Raw genomic sequence first — 24,160 nt, forward strand, 5'->3', positions numbered from 1 at the left:
GTGCTCAGTTTGTAATATTTGGTGGGATTTAAGTGTTCTCAGGGTCTTATCCGGGGTAATTTGGCAAGTTTCACCCTTGCTGTTCAGCATTAATAAATGAAGTTATTTTCCCTGTGCCGGGGACCCCAGAAGGATGTCCCTGGAGGAAGCTCTCAAAAGGCCCCTCCAAGATGAACAGCAAAACAAAGCTCAGGAATGACAGAATTCAGGAAGAAGCAAGCAGGTGTAGGAGTGTCCACATGTGTCAAGGACTTTTGACATGCTAAGAAGGTGGTGACCTTGAAAAGTCAGCAGAGTGGTGCTGTACAGTGAGGTCATCCAGAGCTGAAACCTTCTCTTTTTCTGGAAAAAAAACCTCTGAGCAGGTATTTCCTGCATATTTCTCCCTCCTAACCTGGCTGGGGTGTCCATTCCAAGAGGGAGGGTACATGTAATTTATTAAGAAGGTGGCCAGGTACTTATTTACAACGGCTCTGCTGAAGGAGCAGATAGATTGAGATAAGGGAAATGAAGAGCTCTCTAGGTGTGTTGGCAAAGAAAAATGCTCACTGGAGGTTGAATTAAACACTTCAGGGCATGCAAAGCTTAAAGATAAGCTAAGAACTTTGGCTGTGGACAGACAGAGCAGTGTTTTCCTGGCTCCTCCTGTGCTAATGGGAAGAAAAGTCTGATTGGTTTGAAAGGAACAACTCTTTGACCCTTTGCCTTGGTTCAGACTTGAGCAGCGGCTGTTCTGTGGGCATGAGTGTGTTTGTGAAATGGAGAGCTTCAGGAATTCTCCACTGGAAAAGGAGAGGTTGGGGTCAGTGCATCCAGGAAATGGTGGTGCTTAGGGAATTTGAAGGTGATGCCTGGTTAGACCACAGTAGATGACACTCGGCCCATTTTCTCGACACCACATTTTCAAAATTACCCACATGAAGGAGATTGCTTAGGAGGAGAAGTCAGGAGAATGGAAAAATGCAAATGCCAGGTTTGATCATTGGAAACAGTGAGAAAAAAATGAATGATGGGAGCTACGAGAGAGTTGAGTAACACTTAAGTGAGATTCTGATCTTTATAGACTTTCCCAATCTTTTCTAAAGGTTTGGTTGTTGGGCTGTTGTTGGGTTTTTCTGGGTGGAGGAGAAGGTTGGGAGGTTCATAAGGTTCCCACCTGATGATCAATAATAATGACAGAGAGCTGAAAGAACTGGGTTCTCCTAAAGACAAATTGACTTTAGAGAGGGAGAAAGTGTTTACATCTGGAAGCAAAGTAGAAACCAAAAGAGGGTGCTCGGGGAGATGTTATCACACTCCAGGAGCTGTGAGTGAGCCAGGAGGAGAAGAGGAGGAGAAGAGGAGGAGAAGGAGGAGGAGAAGGAGGACTGTGCTCATCTCTGCTCAACAGCAGAGCCACTGCTCATGGGGAGATGTTTTGAGATTCCACCCTGCACCTTCAGCTGAGGTTTTGAGATTCCACCCTGCACCTCCACACTGCCCCATGAAATGCCAAATTTGCGTTGCACCGTCTCGGGGCCTGACGACACCTTGAGAACAAGGCTCTCGCCGGAGATTGTCTTTTGCAGATTAAACTTTCCAGACTGTAACACAGATCAAAGTGAGGTGTGACTGTTTCCCTGCTCTACTGAGCAGGGAGCAGTGTGAAAAAGCAATTAGAGGTATTTCTATATGTTTTTGGGTTTTTTTTTTTTAATCTTAGATAATCTTCCCAGCAATGGAAACAAATAGTTGAGGGCACTAACCTATAAACTCCTTTTCCTATGACTGGTGTTTTCATTCTACCACTGTAGTAACCAAAAAAACCAAAAAAACCCCAAAAAAACCAAACCAGAGTCAGGCTTGAATTTGGCTGTTCATATGATTAAAATGTATGGGTTTGGAATCCTAAACTTCATCAGGGTCCTACTGATATAGCTCCTCCTATAAGTCCTCCTGGCTTCACAGCATTGTGAATGCAGCCTGCAACAGGTTGGTGGTAGCTCAGTAGATGCTTTTTCTTTGTTGGGAACTGGGTAAGGGACTTGGGAAAGCTTTGGGAAGGATATTGGTGATTGTAGTTGATGTAGAAACAAACTACAGATGTTCCCACCAAAGTTAAATTCAGACACCAGAAAACATCCACATTTTGGACTCTTTGTAGTCAGTGGCTGGAGGATAAGTAGGAACAATGAAACAAATGTTTTTCCCTGGAGATTTAAATGATGGCATCTCTCCAGATGGGTTACAGAGATAGGACCACTTACCTCCCAATCCTAAAGCTGGGAATACCTCCTAAATCCCAGACTTTAATTCAATGGATTAAAATTTGGGTGTGTGGCACCCTAAAGCTCAACAAGGTGATAGAGGCAACACTCAGAAAGTCCTCTGAATGCTGAAGCAGTGTTTCAGAAGGTGTCTTTTGTCCAGAAATTTTGGTCCAGTGCTTTGTATAATATTTAACAATGAAACAAAAATGTACACTTGGCATGGGCTCCACTTCACAGGTGGCTTTCTGCCAGCTGTGCACCCTGAATTAATCTGAAGCTCAAAAATATCTGGCCATTGAGATAAGGAAAATGAGTTTAATGGGTCCTTTCCTCAGTTTCCTCCTGTGGGTTCCTGCAGGAACTTGTCTCCTTACTCCAGCTGAGCTCTCTGCGTGGCCTTCAACACAGGGCTGAACTTTCCTGGGTGGGACAGCTTCAAGGAACTTACCCATCCTGGTTGTCAGGGATCATGGCATGATTCACCCAGAGACTTCCAGGGTGCAGACATGCCCCAGCCACCCAGGGGGGTTTGAGTCTCGCCAGCACAGCCAGCGGGGCAAGGCCATGATTCACGCCAGCCCAAAGCACACACCTGAACTGGGCAGGGGAAGTGTGGCATGGAGATGTCTTCTCCTCTCTGATTGCAAAAGCAGCCTGGGGTGAGCAGATCAGCTGGAGACACCCCAGTGAGCATTGGATGGGGGTGACAGGGGCACAGTTTTGGGTCAGGGTGAGCTGCCTTCCCCCTTTTAATGCGATGGAAAAATGGGGCACTTCTGGAGAGCAGTTCATGCCATTTGTCTCAGCTTCCCTCCCTGGGGTGGGATGAATTGTCCTCTAATGTTGAGATTAATCATCTCCCAGAAGTCCAGCAGAAGTGGAAAGAGGCACCTAAATTCAGGAAATCAGATGGAAATCCTTTGCTTTTCCACACACCTTCCACCTTATCCATCTAAAGTTCCTTTACTGGAGGGCACGTTCTTGGCTGAGCTGATTATCCTGGTTCTAAACTCCTGGCTGGAGCCATTTGGGATCCAGAAATCCTTATTTGTCTGGAAAGGATGGATTTGTAAGGCTTAGTCTGCAGTTAGCACCTTGACATGTGGTTCCTGACCATGTGAATGTTCCCTCCTCTCACTTCTGTCCCCTCTTGACCAGATCCTCTCCAGGAAAGGAGTTAATTGGCTGCAAGGACTCTTCTCTTTAAAACAAAATAATTTTAAAATAATTTTTATCCTAGCCTAGAGAACTGCTGAAGTCAAGCTAATTTTCTTCTGGACTTTGGCAACAATAGAATTCTTGTGTTATTTTTTAAGTCAGAGCAAAAAAGAGTGAAAGCTTTATTCCCTGACAACCGTGTTGGTAATTCAAACACACCAGGCTGTTCCCAAATGAAAACCACACAGCAAAAAACGAATGTAAACAGAAATACACACTGCCCAGGCAGGTTCCTCTTTGTCATTAATTCAGGGCAGAAAAGGCAATCAAGAGATTTAATTAGAAGAAAAGGAAATTATACTCTAAAAATCCCTTCAGTTTTAGTAATCAAGGTTATTATTAGAAGCACCAGTAAAAAACACTTTAAAAATCTATCTAATTAGCTGCATATCTGCTGATCTCCCTGCAGAGCTGACTTGTTTGTCTCCAAGGCTTCACCACCATAAAGGTTCATGGACACTCCTTTCAAGACTTCACTGGGCTGAGCACAGAGTTTACACTCGAGTTTAATTGAGATTGGTTTTTGGTTGTTGGTTTGGTTTGGCTTTAATTTCACTCCCCTCACTTTAACCAAAGCCCCACAGAATGATGCTGCTCCCCTTCCCAAATTCTTGGTGCTGCTTTTCCAAAGAGTCAGAGCTCGATGGTTTCAGCTGGTGGAGATATTCCTTTTGGTAGCTCTGAATGTGCTTTTGACTCAGCTGCCAAAATTTCCTATAAAACGTCTTGTAGAGGTGTGCTTGTGTCTCAAATAAATAATATTTGGTTGCAAAGGAAATTATCTGTAGGAGCTGAGTATCTTTGGGTGGGTGGGTGGGAGGGAGGGAGGAAGAAAGGAAAGAAAAAAGGGAAAGGGAAAGAAAAAAGGGAAAGAAAAAAGGGAAAGGGAAAGGGAAAGGGAAAGGGAAAGGGAAAGGGAAAGGGAAAGGGAAAGGGAAAGGGAAAGGGAAAGGGAAAGGGAAAGGGAAAGGGAAAGGGAAAGGGAAAGGGAAAGGGAAAGGGAAAGGGAAAGGGAAAGGGAAAGGGAAAGGGAAAGGGAAAGGGAAGGGAAGGAAAGGAAAGGAAAGGAAAGGAAAGGAAAGGAAAGGAAAGGAAAGGAAAGGAAAGGAAAGGAAAGGAAAGGAAAGGAAAGGAAAGGAAAGGAAAGGAAAGGAAAGGAAAGGAAAGGAAAGGAAAGGAAAGGAAAGGAAAGGAAAGGAAAGGAAAGGAAAGGAAAGGAAAGGAAAGGAAAGGAAAGGAAAAAGGAAAAGGAAAAGGAAAAGGAAAAGGAAAAGGAAAAGGAAAAGGAAAAGGAAAAGGAAAAGGAAGGAAAGGAAAGGAAAGGAGGAAATATTTCACAGCACAATGAGGCTGTTGGAAGATAAATAAAAGGGAAGGGAGATATTAAAAGCAGGGTTTCTTGCCTTGCTGTGGGGAACTGCAGGAGATATTTTGGGGAAGGATAACAATGAAAATGGTGTTTTCTGGTGAGGGGGAATGCAGAGGAACTGAAGACGTTGATTTTCTGTCCCCATTCTTCTGAACCAAGTACAAAGGTGAAATCCAGCCTGACAGCTTCTCTTTTTCCCTGCTTTTTTTTGCCCAGGTCCTTGGCAATTGGTCACCAGTACTCCTCCCTGGGGACTCAGCCCATCCTCTGCGGGAGCATCCCGGGCCTGGTGCCCAAGCAGCTGCGCTTCTGTCGGAACTACGTGGAGATCATGCCCAGCGTGGCAGAAGGTGTAAAGATTGGGATCCAGGAATGCCAGCACCAGTTTCGAGGGAGAAGGTGGAACTGCACCACTGTCAATGACAGCTTAGCCATCTTTGGGCCCGTGCTGGATAAAGGTGAGTGAGGAGCTACGGGTTTGGGCAGGTCTGTGGTGGAGTGGCAGCAGAGATCTTGAGAAACGTCCCGTGAATGCATTCCCTTCTGAAAGAAATGTCCTGTAAAATGTCCTGCAAGAGACAGGACTTGAGCTGGATAAGGGAGTGGGGTTATCTCAGTTCCAGCTGGGAACAGGAGGTTGGAGTAGAGACCTCCCCGAGTCCCTTTCAGCATGAGTTCTCCCATGATCTGCACCCTGGGAGTGAACACAGAGGGTTATTGTGTTTGCAGTGCTCAAGCTGGACCTGGCTCCCTTTCTGACCCCGTGCTGTGATTTCAGCTCTTTAGATGAAGGCAGAGGGGAAATGATGGGGATGGTTCCTAGGGACTGGACTTATCAGACAACTGCAGTTTTTATAATTTCATTAAATACAGTGAAGGTCAAAGGCCTGGGGAAATCACCATCTTCTGCTTTCTGCTTCTGCTTACCTCGGTTGTGAACACAGTAAATTACAACAGGGTGCAAATTCAGGCAACTGTTTCTGCACCCCTTGAAAGAAGTGGGAATTCTTAATTTTTTTGCCCTAGGTTGTTGAATCTTGTGATATTTAAGCTCTAAGCTCAGCTTAAGTATCTGGTCTTTTCTCTTATAAGTTAGTAGGACCCTGTGAGAACTTCTTTATCCTTCTTTGCCATTGCTGGGTGTCTTTGTAAACTCAGCCTGGCCCTGCTGGACTCACTGAGTCTGGAATAAGTTTTGCCGTTCCCTTTAGCACAAAGGTGTCCTTCCCTTCCCTTCCCTTCCCTTCCCTTCCCTTCCCTTCCCTTCCCTTCCCTTCCCTTCCCTTCCCTTCCCTTCCCTTCCCTTCCCTTCCCTTCCCTTCCCTTCCCTTCCCTTCCCTTCCCTTCCCTTCCCTTCCCTTCCCTTCCCTTCCCTTCCCTTCCCTTCCCTTCCCTTCCCTTCCCTTCCCTTCCCTTCCCTTCCCTTCCCTTCCCTTCCCTTCCCTTCCCTTCCCTTCCCTTCCCTTCCCTTCCCTTCCCTTCCCTTCCCTTCCCTTCCCTTCCCTTCCCTTCCCTTCCCTTCCCTTCCCTTCCCTTCCCTTCCCTTCCCTTCCCTTCCCTTCCCTTCCCTTCCCTTCCCTTCCCTTCCCTTCCCTTCCCTTCCCTTCCCTTCCCTTCCCTTCCCTTCCCTTCCCTTCCCTTCCCTTCCCTTCCCTTCCCTTCCCTTCCCTTCCCTTCCCTTCCCTTCCCTTCCCTTCCCTTCCCTTCCCTTCCCTTCCCTTCCCTTCCCTTCCCTTCCCTTCCCTTCCCTTCCCTTCCCTTCCCTTCCCTTCCCTTCCCTTCCCTTCCCTTCCCTTCCCTTCCCTTCCCTCGCTCATATAAAAGAGGAGGGAGCATCTGGAATATTTTCAGGGAATCTGGTGTATGTAATTGATCTATACCCACCTTGGGGAGTGTTCTGCAGTACTTCCCATCTGGTTGTTTGGGGTTTTTTTTTTGTTTGTTTTTTTTTTTAGTCTCCCCCTGCTGCATTTCTCAGGACAGATTTGGGCATTTCCTTCCCCCAGACCATGTTGCTCCAAGCCCCATCCAGCCCGGCCTTGAGGACTTCCAGGGATGGGGAGTCCATGACCTCTCGGGGCAGGCAATGGAAGCAGTCTGGGATTAGACAGCTCACATCTCCTGTAGCAATTATCCTCGTGGGTAAACTGCTGCTCACCTCCCTGCTGCCCAGAGGAACCCCAATCCCACAATCTGCAGATTCCCTGATCTCCCAGCGGTGCGGCACGAAGGGTCTGTCCCTGCCCCACACTGGAGGCTCTGGGTAGCCAGGCTCAGGCAGGGAGAGGAGACTGGGACGATTTCATAACTGAAGAATGTTGTTCCTTGAGGGAGAATCAAACCACCCTTCAGTTTTGCTTCACCTACAGCACGAGGGGGGGGGAGAAAAAAAAACAGCTCAGTCGCATTCTTGTGCGGCAGATCCCCCAGGGTAGGAACATACTTGAGCTCCTACCCAGAAAGAGAGAAGGGGAAAAGGGGAGAGACAAAGCAAGGCAGCAAAAATCTGTTTTGCAGCTTGGATTTGAAGTCACCCAGGATCTGAGTGCTGCTCTCGTGGGAGTCAGTGGGGAGCAGCTCCTAAAGCGTCTCCCCTTTGCCTCACAGACTGCCTGCACTCCTTTCACTGAAAAGGATCGATTTTAATGCCTTTGGGAAATCCTTTCCAGGCCCAAATCTCTGCCTCAGTGTCTGGGCTGCCCTTGCTGCTGTGGTAGCTCATTGCTCATTCAGGACTGGGCTTGAGCTGTGATTCAGCAGTGCCAAACTGTCACCAGACCCTGCTCCCGTTCCGAGCCGTGTTCTGATATCTCAAACCAAACTCTCTGCCCTCATCAGACTTTTCATGGAAGAAGATCCCACATGTTTTAGCTGAGACTATATCTATACATAATTTCTTTTAGCCATGCCTAATCTCCAGAGGTGCCTTCCAACCCTGACAATTCTGGGATTTCGGAGTGAATCACAAATTAAACAGGAATGGCATTGATGAGCTCGGCTACCAGGGAATGGTGATGTCCAGGGGATCCTGACCTGCTGCTGTTGAGGGCAACACTTGACCCTAAATCCCTCTTGCTCTTTGTATATTACCCATGGCAGAGGAAGAGCAGAAATCCCCCATCCCACCCTATTTGACTATTTCCCTATTCAATTATCCAGGGAGGAGTGGACTTTCTATTGCTGGGAGTGTCCAAGTCCAGGTTGGATGGGAATGTGGAAGGTGTCCCTGCCTGTGGAATGTGTCCCTGCCCATGGCAGGGGTATAACGAGACAAGCTTTAGGGTCAGGGCTGTGGAAGAGGGTTTTTCTCCTCCTCTGTGGTCTTGGGAGTGTATGTTCAGGTGTGCAGCTTCATGGAGAAGCACTCAGACAGGTGCCACTGTTGTGTCTTCCTTGCAGATCCCCAGGAAATGGCAGTTTTGGTCAGTTTGGACTACCTGGAATGCAAAAATCACGATTTCTGTATGGGGAAAGAATTGGGTCTGATCTCTTTCTCTCTACCTGAACTTAATCTGCTTCTCATTTCTAATATAAAGACACTACAACTCATTTCTAGTCTCCCAGAAGCTCAAATCTCAACTGTCGGACAGTGGAAAGATCCTCCTGTTGTTTTAATTTTTAAGATTTTCTAAAGCCTTCTGAATTTACATTCTGTTAGAAAACTTTCTCACACAATTTTCTATAAATAACATATTGTTTTGCATTCCTTCATATGGGTAGAGAAACTTAATGTGCTAATAATTTGTCCAATGTCTTTGGAGAGGTGGCACATTCACTCTCCAATTCACTATCACCTTTGGAAAAGTATAGAAGTTGGAGTCAGAAAATAAACCTTCTTCTTTACCTTGCAAATAGCAGTAGCTCACATTGTGCTTTCACATATCCTATAGCAACATCCTCCCACTTGGATTTTTGCAACAGTAATAGCAAAAGGAAAAACACTGTTATTTATTTCTCCACCTGTGTTTTATGAAGTGGAGAAAAACCTGGCAATGGCCACACGACCTGAAGTGACTGCTGAGCCACAGCTCACACTTGCCTGAGAGGCCTGGCAGTTTTTAATGCAGTTGTTGCATTTTTCAGTTCACCAAGGAGAAGGGAAGATTTTGAGTTGCCTCTAAAGAGGCGCAGGATAAAACTTTGGAGGATGTGAGAGAAGGACACCCCATCACTGACAGCAGAAAGTGAACAACCTGACAGGCATTTTCCATCTCCAGCTGAAGTGCCATGTATTGGGAATTGTGCCTTTTGGCTTTATTTTATCTTTTGTGGGCTGAAGAGGCTGTTCATGCTTAAGCTGTGAGTTTAGAGTCTCTCCCTGCCGTGTGAGCTCTCTTTGAAACTCCTCTGGGCAGAAATATGAACCAATCTCAAGAGAAGCAATACAATTAAAGCTTATCATGGCCCTGTCTCTTTAAAGGACCTCAGCACATAATTAAGTCAAAATAAAAGTTTCCTCTCTCTCCTCCCCCCCATTCAATAAAAGTAAATTACCTCCAACTATTTAAGCCCACTGTTCGTTTAAATTTAAAAAGGGAGCCCTTGTCTATCTATTTCTTTCACTCACTCCCACCTCCTTCTGCTAAAGACTGGCCAGGGCTTTAAACCTGCCAGCTGGGCTGAGAAATGGTTAATAGTTATTGTGGAGGAGCAGCTTTTAATGAACTATTGAAGAATGATACATTGATCGAGTAATGGGAGTTTAAGTCTCTCTGTAATGAAACAGGTTCTCAGCGCCGACCCATTGTGGTGTAAATACGGCACGTCTCTCCCACTGTTTGGTCAGGACTAAATAGCAGAGGCCAGAGGGGGGTCTGCTTATGGGGTCTCCGCTTTAGTTAATCAATCTGATTGGATTAGGGTCACTGCGATCCCTAATAATGTCAAAGGTTACGCCAAACTGGATTAAATGCTTTGTTGGAGAGGGCTCGGATTCTTTCAGCCTCGGCCGGCAGGGCTTGTTTATTAGACTTTAACACTCGTGTGCAGCCTTGGGAAGCCGCTCCGGCCCTTTCTGTGAGCGTTGGGCGCACGAGGGGGTGGGAATGAGCTGGGGAAGGGGCGTCCCATGGCTCTGCACCCATCGGATGTGCCGGACAAATGAGAGCCCAATAGGTGACCAAGGCCTGGGGGCGTAAATTCATTCCGGAAATGATGGTTGGCCGCCGACCCCGCTCCGAGGCAAATGTCGGGAGTCACAGCAGTGGTGGAGTGACCCACTGCTCGTGTCCCTCAGGGTTAATCCTGTCTGTGTCCAGCAAAGCCCTGTCCTTTCACAGAATTCACAGAATGGCCAGGTTGGAAGAGACCTTCAAGATTATCGAGTCCAACCCAACCCAACACCTCAACTCAGCCCTGGCACCCAGTGCCACATCCAGGCTTTGTTAAACACACCCAGGCATGGGGACTCCATCTCCTCCCTGGGCAGCCATCCCATAACTTTATCACCTTTCTGTGAAAAACTTTTTCCTGATATCCAACCTAAACTTCCCTTGGTGCAGCTCGAGGCTGTGTGCTCTGGTTCTGTCAGTTCCTGGAGATAGAGCCCAGCCCCAGCTGAGCACAGCCACCTTTCAGGAGCTGTGGGGAGCGCTGAGGTCACCCCTGAGTCTCCTTTTCTCCCGGGTCTCCTTTCTGGTGCAGCTCCTGTTTGGGCACCCACCAGGCTGAAATATTTCAGACCACTGCATTTGCTATTAATCTAGGGGGGATATCTTGCCTTCCAGCACTTCCATCTCAAATCAAGATGGGATGGGGTGGGATGGATTCTCCCTGTCATCTTACCCAAAATGACCACAAAGCCTAAAAGTTTCCTATTGTCTTCTCTCACCACATTCCTACAGATGACACTGTGCTACAGACATGGCAGTGTCCTTCAGGAAGTGACACCAAATAATCCCTTTGATGGTGCCCTGGCAGTGGAGAGGGGCAGCACTAACAGCATGTTACCAGCAGGGATCTGAAATCCCTGGATATCCAGTGCCTCATTCCTTCCCACAGCAGAGCACACAGTGCCTGTTCATGGCCTGACGTGACTGTCATTATCCAAGCAGGCTTCTTGCATGATCTAGACTGGAGAATTTCCCCTCCAGACTTCTGGAATGAAACCAAAATCTGAATTTGACTGCAACATCTCTTCCCAAAGGACATTTTGCCTTGACATATCACCAAGAGATAGACAGGCTCCTCTTTACAAATCTCCTCCACTGCTCTGGTGTTGACAACCAGCCCCTCTATTTTCTCTTCTAGCACTGACCATTTTCTTTGCTACTTAAACTTCCTAAAAAGTTAAAACTGGGGCCTGCAGAAGAGCAGTGGGTCAGCAAAGCTTTGGGTCCTTCATGCCAGACAGTGAGACAGGTCGAGGTAGTTCCAGTTGTTGCTGGGGTCCTCCAGGGCATGATTCATCTGATGCACTCCAGACAGTTCGGATTAAATTATTCACACCCTGACGTTTCTACATCTCTCCATCAATCACTGAGGGAATCCAGGGAGACCGGCTCTGGATGAGAAGACTCTTGCTCCCAGGGACTACATGAAGGGCAGAGCAGGAATCTGTCTAGCTCCTGAGAGAGGTGGGATTCAAATCACTTCCAGTTTCCTTTGGTATGCTGGGCACCGTCACCTTTGCTGCCAGGCTGATTTTCGGCTCGGTTTATTTGTGAAGTGTGGTTTATTTTGGACTCTGGACATTCTGGGGATAAGCCATATGTGTTCTTTCTCTCAAGAAAGCCCAAACAAAGCTGTGTTCAAGGGTTGACTCTTTACCATTGTGGATGAGGAAGCTCATCTCATGTCTGGTGAGATCCACGTGAGATTTTCCCCCAGATTAGGCAAGAACAGAACTAGACTTTTAAATTCAGTTATAATCCCTTGGAGTCACAAGTCTCCTCCGTGTTTTTTTCTTGCTGTGTCATAACAGCATCACTTGCCAGGCTCCCTGATGGGCCTGATCTCATCTCCCAGAGTTAGCTGTCAAAGTCTGAGAGAGTCACCCCAGGCTCCCTTTGTAGCCAGTGGAGAGCAGTCGGCATCTCCGGGGAGCAATTCATCTGACCTATCTCAGACACCTATCTCAGGATAACATGAATCATAGCAAGATGTTTATTTCTCTCCATTGACTATAGAGGGAGCCTAGGGCTACAGCCTCAGACTTCCATGGGTGCTTCTTAGAGGCCCATTTTGGGGGTAAATAGTTCCCACCCCTCACATTTCTCCTGTTAGAAAGCAATCCTGACATCCAGCCCCAGATGGAGAGGCCATTTTAATAATGGAACCACATGGCACATGGAAAGGATCTCCTGGACCACTGAATGCAGCCAATCCCTTGCTATTCAAGGCATAATAACATCTCATAATGATTTAAAATTAATACATTTAGCAGATCTCATCACATTTTCCTGATGGCATTCTGGCATCTCGGTTGTCTCCGAGCCAAACGTTTTTCCCTCCCTCCTTTTCCCTGCTCTGGATCAGCCTTCTCCACTTCTGCAATAAAGTAAGGCATGAGCAGAAAGCCACAAGATACTGATCCATCCAGGAGGTTTGTTACATGTAGGAGGTACTCTCTGCTCTCTCATGAAACTCTTCCCAAGAGGATCTGATTTCCAACCACACCCCGTCTACCTCCCCGCTAATGGCAATTTGGGCAGCTGCCCCGCTATCAACAACGGAGATCTACAAACTCTGCCCTGTAACTATGGGGAAGGAAACTGGAAGGATCAGGATTGAAAATGGGGCTGTGCAAGCTCCGCTCAGCCGGCAGGATGCATAAATCCTGCGGGCCAGAGGTTTGCCAGCGCTGCCAGGGAAAGGCTGGCACATCCTGGCTGGAGATGGGAGCTCCAGTTGGGTTTGGAGTGCGTGTAAATGGAGCTTGGAGTGGGGATTGCTGCATGGGGTGAGGGGATGCTGTGCTGCTGAGTCCATTCCAGCCCAAATCCCCGGCTGCAACATTCCTGACCTGGGTTTTGGGTAGCTAACTCAGTACAGGCAGCGTGTTGGAGTTGCTGGACAAGCAGTTTGGGGAGGTCTGGGTGAGCTGTGGCTGCATCCCTGGTTTGCAGCCCGTAGAGCCCTGGGGGATTTGCAGCTTCCCCTGAGCCTTGGTGAGAGCTGCAGGTTGCAAGGGCAGCGAACAGAGATGCTGAGGCAAGGAGCCAAGGTGTTCTCCCTCAGCTTTGTGAGCAGGACTCCAGTGAGGTGGTGAGGAGCTCCTTCTCTTGCTGCTGGAGCCAGGCAGGGCCATTAGAGGGGTCACTTCATCCTCTGGTGACTTCTGAGGTGTCCAAGGACAAGCCCTGGGCAGGGATGGCACCCAGGAGACTGTGGCTAACATCACACCTGGCTGCATCTGCCTCTCCATCCCCAGTGCCTTCGGCTCCGCGGGCTCGAGCGTTTTTGGGGTTTCTTAGAGGCTCTGACCTCATCACCTGCACAGTGAGGCCGGGATAAAGATCTGGCTCCCGTGCATCTGGAGAGGAGACAGCCCATGTAAACAGCCATAAACAGCCAACACCCGGCACAGGCTGCAAACCCTGAGAGGAGTGATGGGGAAAAGGAAATGGCAGCAATTCCAGGAGCCGGTCCCGTTTGCTCCTTGTGCTCCCTCCACCTCCCACTCATCTGTCAACCCTGACATGCAGGGCCTTTTTTTCTTTTTTTTTTTTTTGTTTGTTTGTTTTGGGGTTTTTTTTGTTTGGTTGTTTTTTTTTTTTGGTGGGCTTTTTGGGTTTTCTGGGGCATTTTTTGGGGTTTTTGTTTGTTTGTTTTTTGGAGTTTTTTTGGGAATTTTTGTTTTGTTTTGTTTTGTTTTGTTTTGGGGTTTGGTTTTTTTAGGTGTTTTTTGTGGCTTTTTTTGGTTTTTTTCCTTTTTTTTGTTTTTGTTTTTGTATTTTGTTTTGTTTGGGGTGGTTTTTTGTTTGTTTTGTTTTGTTTGTTGTTTTTTTTTTTTTCCTTTTTCTGGCTACTTAAACAGTAGACAGGGGATCAGGGAAGGGGGAAAAGCAACAAGACAACCCCGTGGCTACAAAACCAGTGGCGGGATGCACTGGAAACTTCAGCCTCGGGCTGCGCTCACAATGTGCCGGGCTGGCTGCGTGGAATTATGGATTTATTTCCTTCCCCTCCCCTCCTTCCCCTTTCCCTGCTGGGTACATCTCATTCCCCCAAAGCAGGCTCAGGTTGGTCGCAACAAGGAGCTCCCTCTGCCGCATCCCGAGAGTGCCAAGTCCAAGCGTGGGAGCTAGCCCTAGACAAAAGGGAACAGCAGAGGGAGCTGAATTAGCATCCCTTTGTCCCGGGAGAATCCCGGCCCCAAACGGGCCCTTGGCGCGCCACGGGAGGCACAAACACGCACTCACACACTCATGGACGGGAGCCAAGCAGGGATCAGAGACAGCAGAGGCTTGGTTGCCTTCACCGGGATGCTGGGGGGAAGGGGGATGAGCTGGGGGCTGCTTTGGGATGGCTCCAGACTCGGGGAGCGCCGTGCCCTGGGTGGGTTGTGCTGGTTGTGGAGATAAATGTGTCTTCTACGTCGCAAAGAGGCAAAAGGAGTGAGAAACGTGTTTGCTGCGTCCCTCCCGACAAAGAGGGATCCAAGCCCGTGAATGTGGCTTGAATGTGGCTTTTCTTCCCCGGGAGATGCGTTGGGAGCTGGCAGTGCTGAATAGAGGAGGGGATTTGAAGGCCAGAAGGGGCTGTGGGATCATCTGGTTGTGATGCCTTGGGAAGGCTGACCTAGAACAGAGGCTAGACTGAGCTAAAGAATAAAGCAGGAATTTATTAAAGGATCTCCTCCATGGATCCACCTTGGGCAGCACCAGAGCCCAGCCAGGGCTGCACCCAAGATGAACCAAAATGGCCCCAAAATGCACGAGCGCTCCCGGGGGCTCTCCCTGGGATCAGTTCTGCTCCATTGGCACCTTGGAGTTCATTGTCCCATTCCAGCTTTAGCCCAGGCAGTCCCATCCTGCTTGTTTTTCTCTCTCCAGCCCACGGTGTTTGTGCTCCTGGGCTGAGATTTGGATCATTTGTCCTTGGTGCCCAGCTGGAGCAGGAATTGTTTTGTCTCCCTGCTCTGTGCACAGAGCTCAGCATCCCCTGATATGAAGCTCAGACCCACACACTAAAGCAGCACAGAACCTGAAAAATATAACAGCTAAAACCTGAGGCATCAGTTGAATTCCTGTTTAACCAGTAGAGATTTTCCTTCTCTCCATCCTCGAGCAGGTAAAGGAAAACCAGGGTGGATAAAGATGCCCTGCCTGGTTTTTCCTGCGATGGGCTTGCATGGCAGGGGAATGGAAGTGTCTCCTGCAGAGCACCACGGCATTTTCCAGCAGGATATTGCTTAATACATTCCCTGCTGAGCTCTGGTGCAGGAGGAAACCTGTGCCTGGGTGGTTCAGTCTCTCTCACTCCTTGTTTCCTCAGCCTAATCTTTCTGGGAGCATCTCCTTCAAAGACTTGCCCATCCAAGAAGATCCACAGTGTTGAGAGAGAGGCAGGGATCAGTCACAGGAGAGGGAATGTCTCAAGAGGATTTCTGTGCCTCTGGATTTCTGTTGTGCAGGTGAATGATGTGCTCCTAGGAGTGATGAGGGCACAGCTGACTCAAGGCTGAGCAGTGGGGACAAGCAAGAGTAGGAGGAAAGCAACTTTTGGGAGGCTCCAAAATCTTGAGGGATGCAGAGGTGTCAGAGAGCTCCACCTGATGCAGTGGAGAGTTTTCCTGTGCAGGGATAGGCAAAGGAGGGGCACAGAAGTGGCATTTTTGGCAAACTGCATGAGATGGGTGAAGCTGACGCAGCTGAGGGCTGTGTGAAGCTGACCCCAAGACATAAAGCCCTGCAGTGTGTGGTGCTCTGTCTCCTGCCCACCTTCACCTCTGTGCTCCCAGGGGTCACAGAGGTGCTCCTGGAGAGGCCACTGCCAGCTGGGCCCATAAAAGAGGGATGTGGATATGGCACAGTCTGGATATGCTCCAGGGAAGGGCTTGAAGGAAAAACTGTTGTGGGTTGGTTTTGGTCTGGGCAGGATTTTTAAGGAGGTGGAAGGTGGTGTGGTGAACCTCAGGGGAGCTCTGGAGCTTTGGCTGGAGGTGACCCTAAAATCTGATGGCAAAACCATCTATAGAATATGAATTCTATAGATGTTAGGAGGTTCTTTACTTAGATGGTGGTGAGGCCCTGGCACAGATTTTCCATGGAAGCTGTGGCTGCCCTATGATCCCTGGAAGTGCCCAAGGCCAGGTTGGACAAGGCTTGGAGCAACCTGGGATAGTGGAAGATGTCCCTGCCATGGCAGGGGTGGCACTGGATGGGCTTTGAGTTCCTTTCCAACCCAATTATTTGTATGATTCTGTGAAAACACAAAGAAAAATGCAGAAAGCCACTAAATCCTGGGAAATGCAGAGCTGTCCTCAAGCCCTGCGAACACGTCCTGGCTGGAGAAACAGAAAAGATGTTCCACTTTTTGTTTTAATTTGAGTCATCTGACCCTTCCCAGGGAAGAAAATCAGTTTACAAAGCGCTCATGACCCAGCCAGGAGCAGTGGTGGGGAGCACAGAAGAGAGGTTCTGGTTCAGGTTCTGGATCCAGCAGAGCAGATCCTCCATCCTCTGCCTCTCCATTTCCCATGGAGCCACCACAGAATCCCCTGGATATTCCAGAGGAGGTCACACTCAGGGCCCTGCAGCTCTTGAAACCCAATTTAGGAACTTTTACTGTCCTCCACGAGCGTTTCTGTGCAGTTTGATCAACAGGGCAGCAACACTTCCCGGTGAGGCTGCAGTTTGCTGACTCAGCACCTGGCACAATTCCCTCCCCTTTATTTCCAGGTGCTAAATCACATTCAATGATAGCTAATAATTATGGTTTATCCTTTCCTGATCACGCTGCTTTCCCAGGGAAGCTGTTGCCACAGGGATGTTGTGGGAGTGTGGATGGGTGGGGAGGGCAGCAGGAGATGTTTCTGCTCACCCCGAGCCATGAAAAAGTTGGAGACCCCTTAGGCTAAGCACACAAGATTCAGCCTAGGTGATATTGTATCTCATAAAAAATGTGTTTATTTATTCTTCTGAGCCAGTTTTCCATCAGAAAAAGAAGCTGCACCAAACTAAAGATGTTTTGCAGGTTCCCCTTAATTTCCAGGGAAAAAAAAATTCACAACTTCGTTTTTTCCTGAAGGATTTTTTTGCCTTTTTTTTCTTTGCACATTTAAGATAGTTTAATTTGAATTCTTGAAAATTAGGCATTTTATTTATTTTTAATTTAAAAATAAATATACTGATGATGATGTTTAGTATAACATCTATTTAGTAATGTCATACTAAATAGAAAATCATTAAACCATCATAGACTCAGAGCTTTATTATTTTATAGAACACAAAAGTGTTTCTTATATTTTTGAGGCTGAATGATTTTATCTTCTCAAACAAAAAAAGAATCTGACATTAACAAGATAAAACACTTAATCAACCCCAAAATTCAGACTCTTATATGGTCCATCAGATTTTCAGCTCTTTAAAATAAAGCAAAACAGAATTTCCTAGAATATGTTGAGGGTTTTTTGACCCTTGTCACTAACCTTAGCCATGCTATGAACTCCAAACTCCTTCATTCAGCCTAAATATTGAAATAAAATTGAGCAGTGGCCACCCAAACACCCCTCTAAATTCATTTATAGAGACTTGCAGCTCTATAAAACAATAGCTGTAGGAGGTAAAACCCAAATCTGTGGTTTATTCTGAAGTTACAACTGCTGAGTCCTGAAATGAAGATGCTCCCCTAGGAAATTGCACAGATTTTTCTCAGAGAAAAATAAAAGGGTGAAAATTTATTTCAGTGCAGTTGGGTTTGGTGGAGAAATTTGTGTCTCTTCATGCAAGATCTCCAGTCTGTTTTCTGATTGGATTTCAGATACAGATTCCTTCAGATTGATTTGAAGATGTAAATTAATCCTGAAGGGGTAGATGGGAGCTCTGTGGAGCCCAGTTTTTATGGAAAACATTCTGTGGTACTCTGGTGAGATTTATAGTCAAGTTATAATCCTTGTCCAGCACCTAAAATTAAGAATATTCCTTGCATTTTGCTCCTCTGAACAAGGGGTCTTCTCCTTCAAGATCCATCATTTGCACCTGAACACTTCAGACAGGATTTGGTGACTCTGAAGGCAAATATTAAGTTCTGTAAAATTCTGTTTATGGCTTTATTTATTATAACCCTGGCCCAAACACATCCTGATACCATTGATCTCTGTGGTTCAGGAAAGACAGAAGAGGATACAAATGTTTTATCATCAAATTCTCTATCTCATTGTTTTTCCATTGGGAAAGACAATGGATTTTGTCTGCTAGTGCTGGTTCTCAAGAGGACAGAACATCTGAACTTCCCAACCAGCAGAAAATCATCACCTCACTTCTCAGTTCTGTGTTTCCAGTGTTTTTCCAAGGCTTCAGTAAATAAATCAAATAATTAATAACCAATATGTCAGAAGAATCAAGTAATAGAACCATAGAATGGTTTGGGTTGGAAGGGACGTTAAAGATCATCCATTTCCAACTGCAATACAGCAAATTTAAAGTTAAAAACTCGTCCTAAAATCTCCTCACTTCAAGCAATGACAACCATTGACCTCCAGAATATTCCTGCCCCATCAGTCATTAACACTTTTGTTTGTTTATAGGATAGTTTGGGAAAACCATAGGATAGGATGGGAAAAAAAGGAGGAAAATGGAGGTGATGTTGGTGGTTTTTTAGCAGGAATAATTTCCTGTTCTTTCCTCTTTCCTGCCCTTCCCTTTTCCTGCTCTTTTATTTTCCTGCTTTTCTCTTTTCCCAGCTTTTCCCTCTTCCTGCTTCTGAGCCAGCCGGGCCAGCTGGAAAAGGGTCAGGAAGGATTGGGATGAAAAATAAAAAGCTGGGGGGAAAAGGAGGAAAATGGAGGTGATTTTTGGAAGGGGTCTTTAAAGGTTACCTAGTCCAAGCCCTGCCATGAGCAGGGACATCTTGGACTGGGTCAGATTGCTCAGATCCCCATCCAACCTCACCTTGGATGTTTCCAGTACATGTTAAAGCTACTCTGACATCCCTGAAATCCTCACACCAACCTGACATAAAGCCAGTGATTTTTTTTAAAAGTGAAGTGCAAAAGGTCTTTGTTTTGTGGGTTGATTTTTATTTTTTTTAAGGATTCCGAACATATTTCCATATTTAACGTGATTTTTCACATATATTTTGCTCTAACATCCACCAGTACAGCACGAGTTTCTTACACTGGTGGTGGCTACAAAATATTAGTTATTCCAAGTCTGGAGGGTGGGGTAGATGCAATTTAAAACCATATGGATCAGCATTCCAGCTGGAAAAGAGCCTGTAATCACTGCTGCCACAACTCAGTGAGGTCACTGCGTCAAGCACCCTGGACAATTCACCGTCTATATTTACCCATTTTATGGGGTTGACCACTAATGTTGTTGGCTAAATCCACATTATATTGGGCTTGTTCAATTGTACTATTGGAAGTATATTGGCATTTTCTTGGTAGGGATTGGGTCTTGTCATATTTAAGAGGCGTGGAGCTCACTGCAGGTTTGAAAATGCAGGACTGCACCTTCTTTTGTGAGGTTTGTGACTCGTGGTGCTTTAGGCTTTTATTTGGTTCCAGAATAAGGAGTGTGCTCTTAGCTCAGACTGGGCAAATTGGGAAGTTAGCCTGGGTTAAAATGGCAGAGGAGCTAAGCTGGGTCCTGGCTGGGATCAGACAGCTTGGGATGAACCTCGGTGTGGGATGGTGGCTCCTCGTCCCTCTGTCACCACAGGTGATGCACATCAGCAGGTCCAGGCTGGTGGTGTAGCAGGACGGCCTCAGAGGGTGGTGGTGGCTCCTCTGGAGCTGACCTGAGCAGGAAAATCAAATCCCAGAGTGACACAGGCTGCTGGTGCTGGGCTCCAACACCCACTGGGCACAGCCCTGCAGCTCACAGGCCATAGCCGGGCCAAAAACCATCCAAAAAATAGTGGGTGTCAGAATCTATGGGTATTGATGATTCCGAGATTGTAAAAAGTCTCTGTCTGTCAGCCCCGCTGCCAAAGCAGAAGCCATAATTCGTCTGTGCTGGTTTCAAAGTTGTTTATTCTGTTTATCTCTAACATGTTCTGCTGCCCTGCCGCAGCTCTGTCCTGCAGGGCAGCGTGTGGGGCTCTGCCCTCAGTGGGATGTTACAAACATTAAATACCACAAACTACCTGTGCTGGATTTACAATAACGTGCCAATATCTGTCACCTACGTTGGACAGTGTGTCCCCAGCCTAAACCAATAGAAAAATGCCAACACCACAGTGAAACATGGAGGGCATGAAGAAGGAGAAAAAGGACAAGGCACACCCAATTTCCTCCATCCTGTCCTCTTTGAACCCCTAATCTAGAAACCTAAAATTTGACTTTTGCACCCTGCCACACTTAATTATTACTTATATCAAACACTCAGAGCTTGTAATTGATCCTGTAAGATTGAAAACTCTTTTCCATGGACAGAGATCACAGACAGTGTCTCTGGGGGCTCTGTCCAGGGGGGTTCCAGACCCCTGCCAGGGTCCCAGGGCAGCCAGGGCAGCCAGAGGGATGCTCTGGATTCCCACAACTGGGGAGTCACAAGTGATCCAGGAGCTGCTGGGGAATTCAGCTCCTCACCCAAGATAATACCCAAACTTGCCTTGAACCTCACCCGAGCGTGTGCACAAACTGCCCTGCCATAAAAACTGATTTAACCCAACTGAGGTTAACCAGTTTGGGTGAAAGATTTGTCTTCCTTGTGTAAAACTCACCATCTGGGAGCTCTTCGTCTCAGTGCTTGACCTCTGAGCAGCTCTGTGAGATGGTGGGGATCTTCAGATAGTGGGCATTTTATGTCTTGAGTTAAAAAATGTATTTATTCAAGAGGACTCTGAGCATCACATGCTGCGTGTTGCACTCAGCATTAAAATAAGAGCAAAAACAGGCCCTAAAATTCAAAGAATCCCTGCAGTTCCTCACCAAAATCTCTCTCTGTTTTGCTCAGCTGAGCTCTCAATTTATGAACTCTGTGTGAGTTTCCACCAATCCCCAAAATCAGCACCAAGGTTGGTGGTGATGCCCAAAGCACTATTATTCACAGTAGAACAAACATGGAGATTGGAAGGAAAACATCCCAAAATTCCCGCTGTAACAAGAAACAGCACAAAAGATTGTGCACCTTCAAGAAAGTGGATGGGATGGTGGGACCCAGGAGTGATTCATGGACAGGATATAACATTTCTTACCAGCATTGGTATCGTTCTACTGCAGGACAGGATTAGTGGGTGGGTGACCCAACTTCTGCCTCCTCCACACCAGGAGGTCCAGCAGAGCCATGGCTGAACATCTGAGGAGTAATTCTCAGCTCCAGAGCAGCAGTGTGGCCTCCAGGAAAAAGCCAGGGACCAACCCTGATTTCCTGCACCCACTGAGAGCTTTCCACCCTCCCCAGCTCAGATCCATTGTCAGCACAGGCAAAGGCCCCACATCCCATTGCTAAATCCATTCCTTCCCGCCCACAGCCCAGACAATAATACCCCACTGAGGGGATCCACCTCCCAGGAAATCCTCCTTTAACACCCTCCAAAGGAGCAGCCAGATTTATCTCTGCTGTTGTTCTGGAAAGCTAAATGAGGACTCATCTGTTCTAATCCCCTCTTTAAGATTTCCAGTTGAGGCCTGTGCTCCCATATTAGCATTTCTGACCGCTCTGACATTTCTGACATGTGCCCTGAGAGGGAAATCACCTTCCAGCAACTGCTCCAGGTGCCCCTCTATCTCTCCCTGAAGGCACAAATGGGCCTTCAATAACCCCTTTGCAATAACCCCATAAAAATTTCTGAAATGAAGACTTGGGTTAAATGGGCCTGGAGATCTTCTTCAGAGTGAACCTCATGTCTCACCCTTTGCTGGAGAGTTTGGGGACTGCTCCTTCCATGTGACACATAGAATTTTCATTGGCCTCGTTCTTGGTGTAGCAGATTTTGAGATTTCCCAGAATCAGGCTCCCAGAATGGTTTGGGTTGGAAGGGACATCAAAGATCATCCAATTGCAACTCCCTGCCATGGGCAGGGCCACCTTCCTCTATTCCAGGTTTCTCCAAGCCCTGTCCAACCTGGCCTTGGACCCTTCCAGGGATGGGGCCTCCCCAAATTCTCCTGGGGAACTCGTGCCAGGGCCTTACCACCCTCTGAGTAAAGAATTTCCTGACCTCGGTAGAATTCACATTCTGTAGGTGGCTTTGCCATCTGTTCTAGGGTCACCTACAGGGGGTGGGATGTTCATAGTTAAATGTCAATGGCTTTAAGCTGAAGGGGAAGAGGGTTAGGTGGGATATTGGGGAAAAAATTCTTCCCTGTGAAGGTGGGGAGGACCTAGCACAGGGTGTCCAGAGAAGCTGTGGCTGCCCCTGGATCCCTGGAAGTGCCCAAGGCCAGGTTGGATGGGGCTTGCAGCAACCTGGAATACTGGAAGGTGTCCCTGCTCCTGGCAGGGGTGGCACTGGGTGATCTTGCAGTTCCTCTCCAGCCCAAACCATTCCATCATTCTGGGATTCCACAAAATACCAATACATCCACCGAGCTCCTGAATGATATTGCCCACTAACGAGACTGTTTGGAACATGTGATTTACAAGCTCCAGGATTTCCACTCCTCCCAGATGACCAGGGAGAAGCATCTGCTTGTTGGGGTGCATTTTCCAGGCTGGAACCATCAGCAGCTTTGTTGTGCCAGGACAAATCCCAATTTCAGTCCTGCAGACCTTTTGCTGGCAAGTCTGGAGCTGCACAGAAGATGTGAGCCATTTGCATGATTAAAGGTTGCTGGACCAAACTGATCAGAAAGATTCAGCAGGTTCTCCAGGGCCAGTGTGGGCTCAGATCCACTTGGGCAGGAGCTCTGGGCATGGAACTGGCTTTTCCTCAGAGTGACATCCACAAGAGCTGAATGTTCTCAGCTCCTCTCAGGGCTGATCTCTGCACCTGCAGAGCGAATTACTCTAAATATTGTCGTGGTTTTGGTGGCTTTTCCTTTATAATATCAAAACCTGATGCTCTGATTAGAGATGGGGGTGTGGTGGTGATGGTGGTGGGGGTGAATCTGACAGTTTTTTCTGGTATTTAGTCCCTAATTGAAATATTACCTTGAGGTATTTATAAAAAAATATTAAATTGGCCCAGATATTTTTTTTTATGAATAAGGCTTTAATTAACTTTTTACATATGAAGTGTACATCAATGGAAATAGTTAGACAAATAGCAGGGGTGTTAGTCACGCAGAGGCACAGGGATGATTCAGTCAGGGACTGCGTGTGTTACAGCAGCCTCTCCCTCCGAGGGCACATGTGAGAGATGCTGAGAGGGAAGGGAAATTAGCATGAGAGATGGAAGCGAGCATGGAGAGGGAATATATTCAGAAAAGGCCAGGAGAAAGGCGAGGTTCCCAGTGGAATTAAAAATTAAGGGCTCCCTTGCTTACGCAGGAATCACTCACAGAGCCCAGGGACCTGAGATCTGTTCCCAGCTCTGTTACACAACTCCACAGCTCTGTCCTTCTCTTCCCTTCATCCCACCCCTCCCTGGCTTGCCCAGGTGAACTGGACAAGTTCTCCTCCACTCTTGGAACCCAGGCCTGGTTCAGGGGTTCCGTGTGGTGGTAAAGTCTCTCCTCCAACCCGTGCTTCCAAAGAAAACTCAGCAGTCTCTGTTGTTCAGTCTCAAGGCAGCTTATTGCAAGTTATTTAAAAGATTTTCTTCTTGGGCTGCTGTGGTTTGCTCAGCAGCTCAGGCAGAGGCACACACACCCCCTGACCTCCTCTCTGTCTGCTGTCTTCTTCTTCTTTCCCTGCCCAGGGCTGCTGCTGTCTTTTATATGGTACATTACGTGTTACATGTTTATAATTTTTCCCTAATCCCTATTACCTATATTAAATGGTGCTTTTCTACTCTAAACCAATCCATAAGTGCCAACATCATCAAGAACATGGAGGTAAGGAAGAAGAAAGAGGAGGAACAGGACCAGCCTACATTCCTCCATCTTAAAACCTCTGACCCCCATGTACAAAGTAAAAACCCCCCTGTACAGGTGTTAAAACCCCCTTGTACAATACTCAAAAATTCTTCCCTCTACTTTGTAACTATTTCTACTATAATATCTAAACTTTTGTGACTTCTTGTTCTTCCTGCAAGGTTGGTAAATCGTTCAATGGCTCAAACCCAAAATCACAGCTGTTTCCAGCTGCCTGCCAGGGTCTCAAATGCTTCT

General features: G+C 47.2%; 1 protein-coding gene across 2 annotated transcripts in view; it reads left to right on the forward strand.

Annotated features, from left to right (window-relative positions):
• WNT3A (Wnt family member 3A) overlaps window positions 1-24,160 on the forward strand; it is a 102,507-nt gene that overhangs the window by 48,602 nt on the left and 29,745 nt on the right. For both annotated transcript variants that reach the window (XM_072925243.1, XM_072925244.1), the window contains exon 2: window positions 5,053-5,294. In XM_072925243.1, the coding sequence (XP_072781344.1) occupies window positions 5,053-5,294 (242 nt within the window). The remainder of the gene's footprint in view (window positions 1-5,052; window positions 5,295-24,160) is intronic.

This window comes from Taeniopygia guttata, chromosome 2 (genome assembly GCF_048771995.1).
Source record: "Taeniopygia guttata chromosome 2, bTaeGut7.mat, whole genome shotgun sequence".
Lineage (NCBI taxonomy): Eukaryota > Metazoa > Chordata > Aves > Passeriformes > Estrildidae > Taeniopygia > Taeniopygia guttata.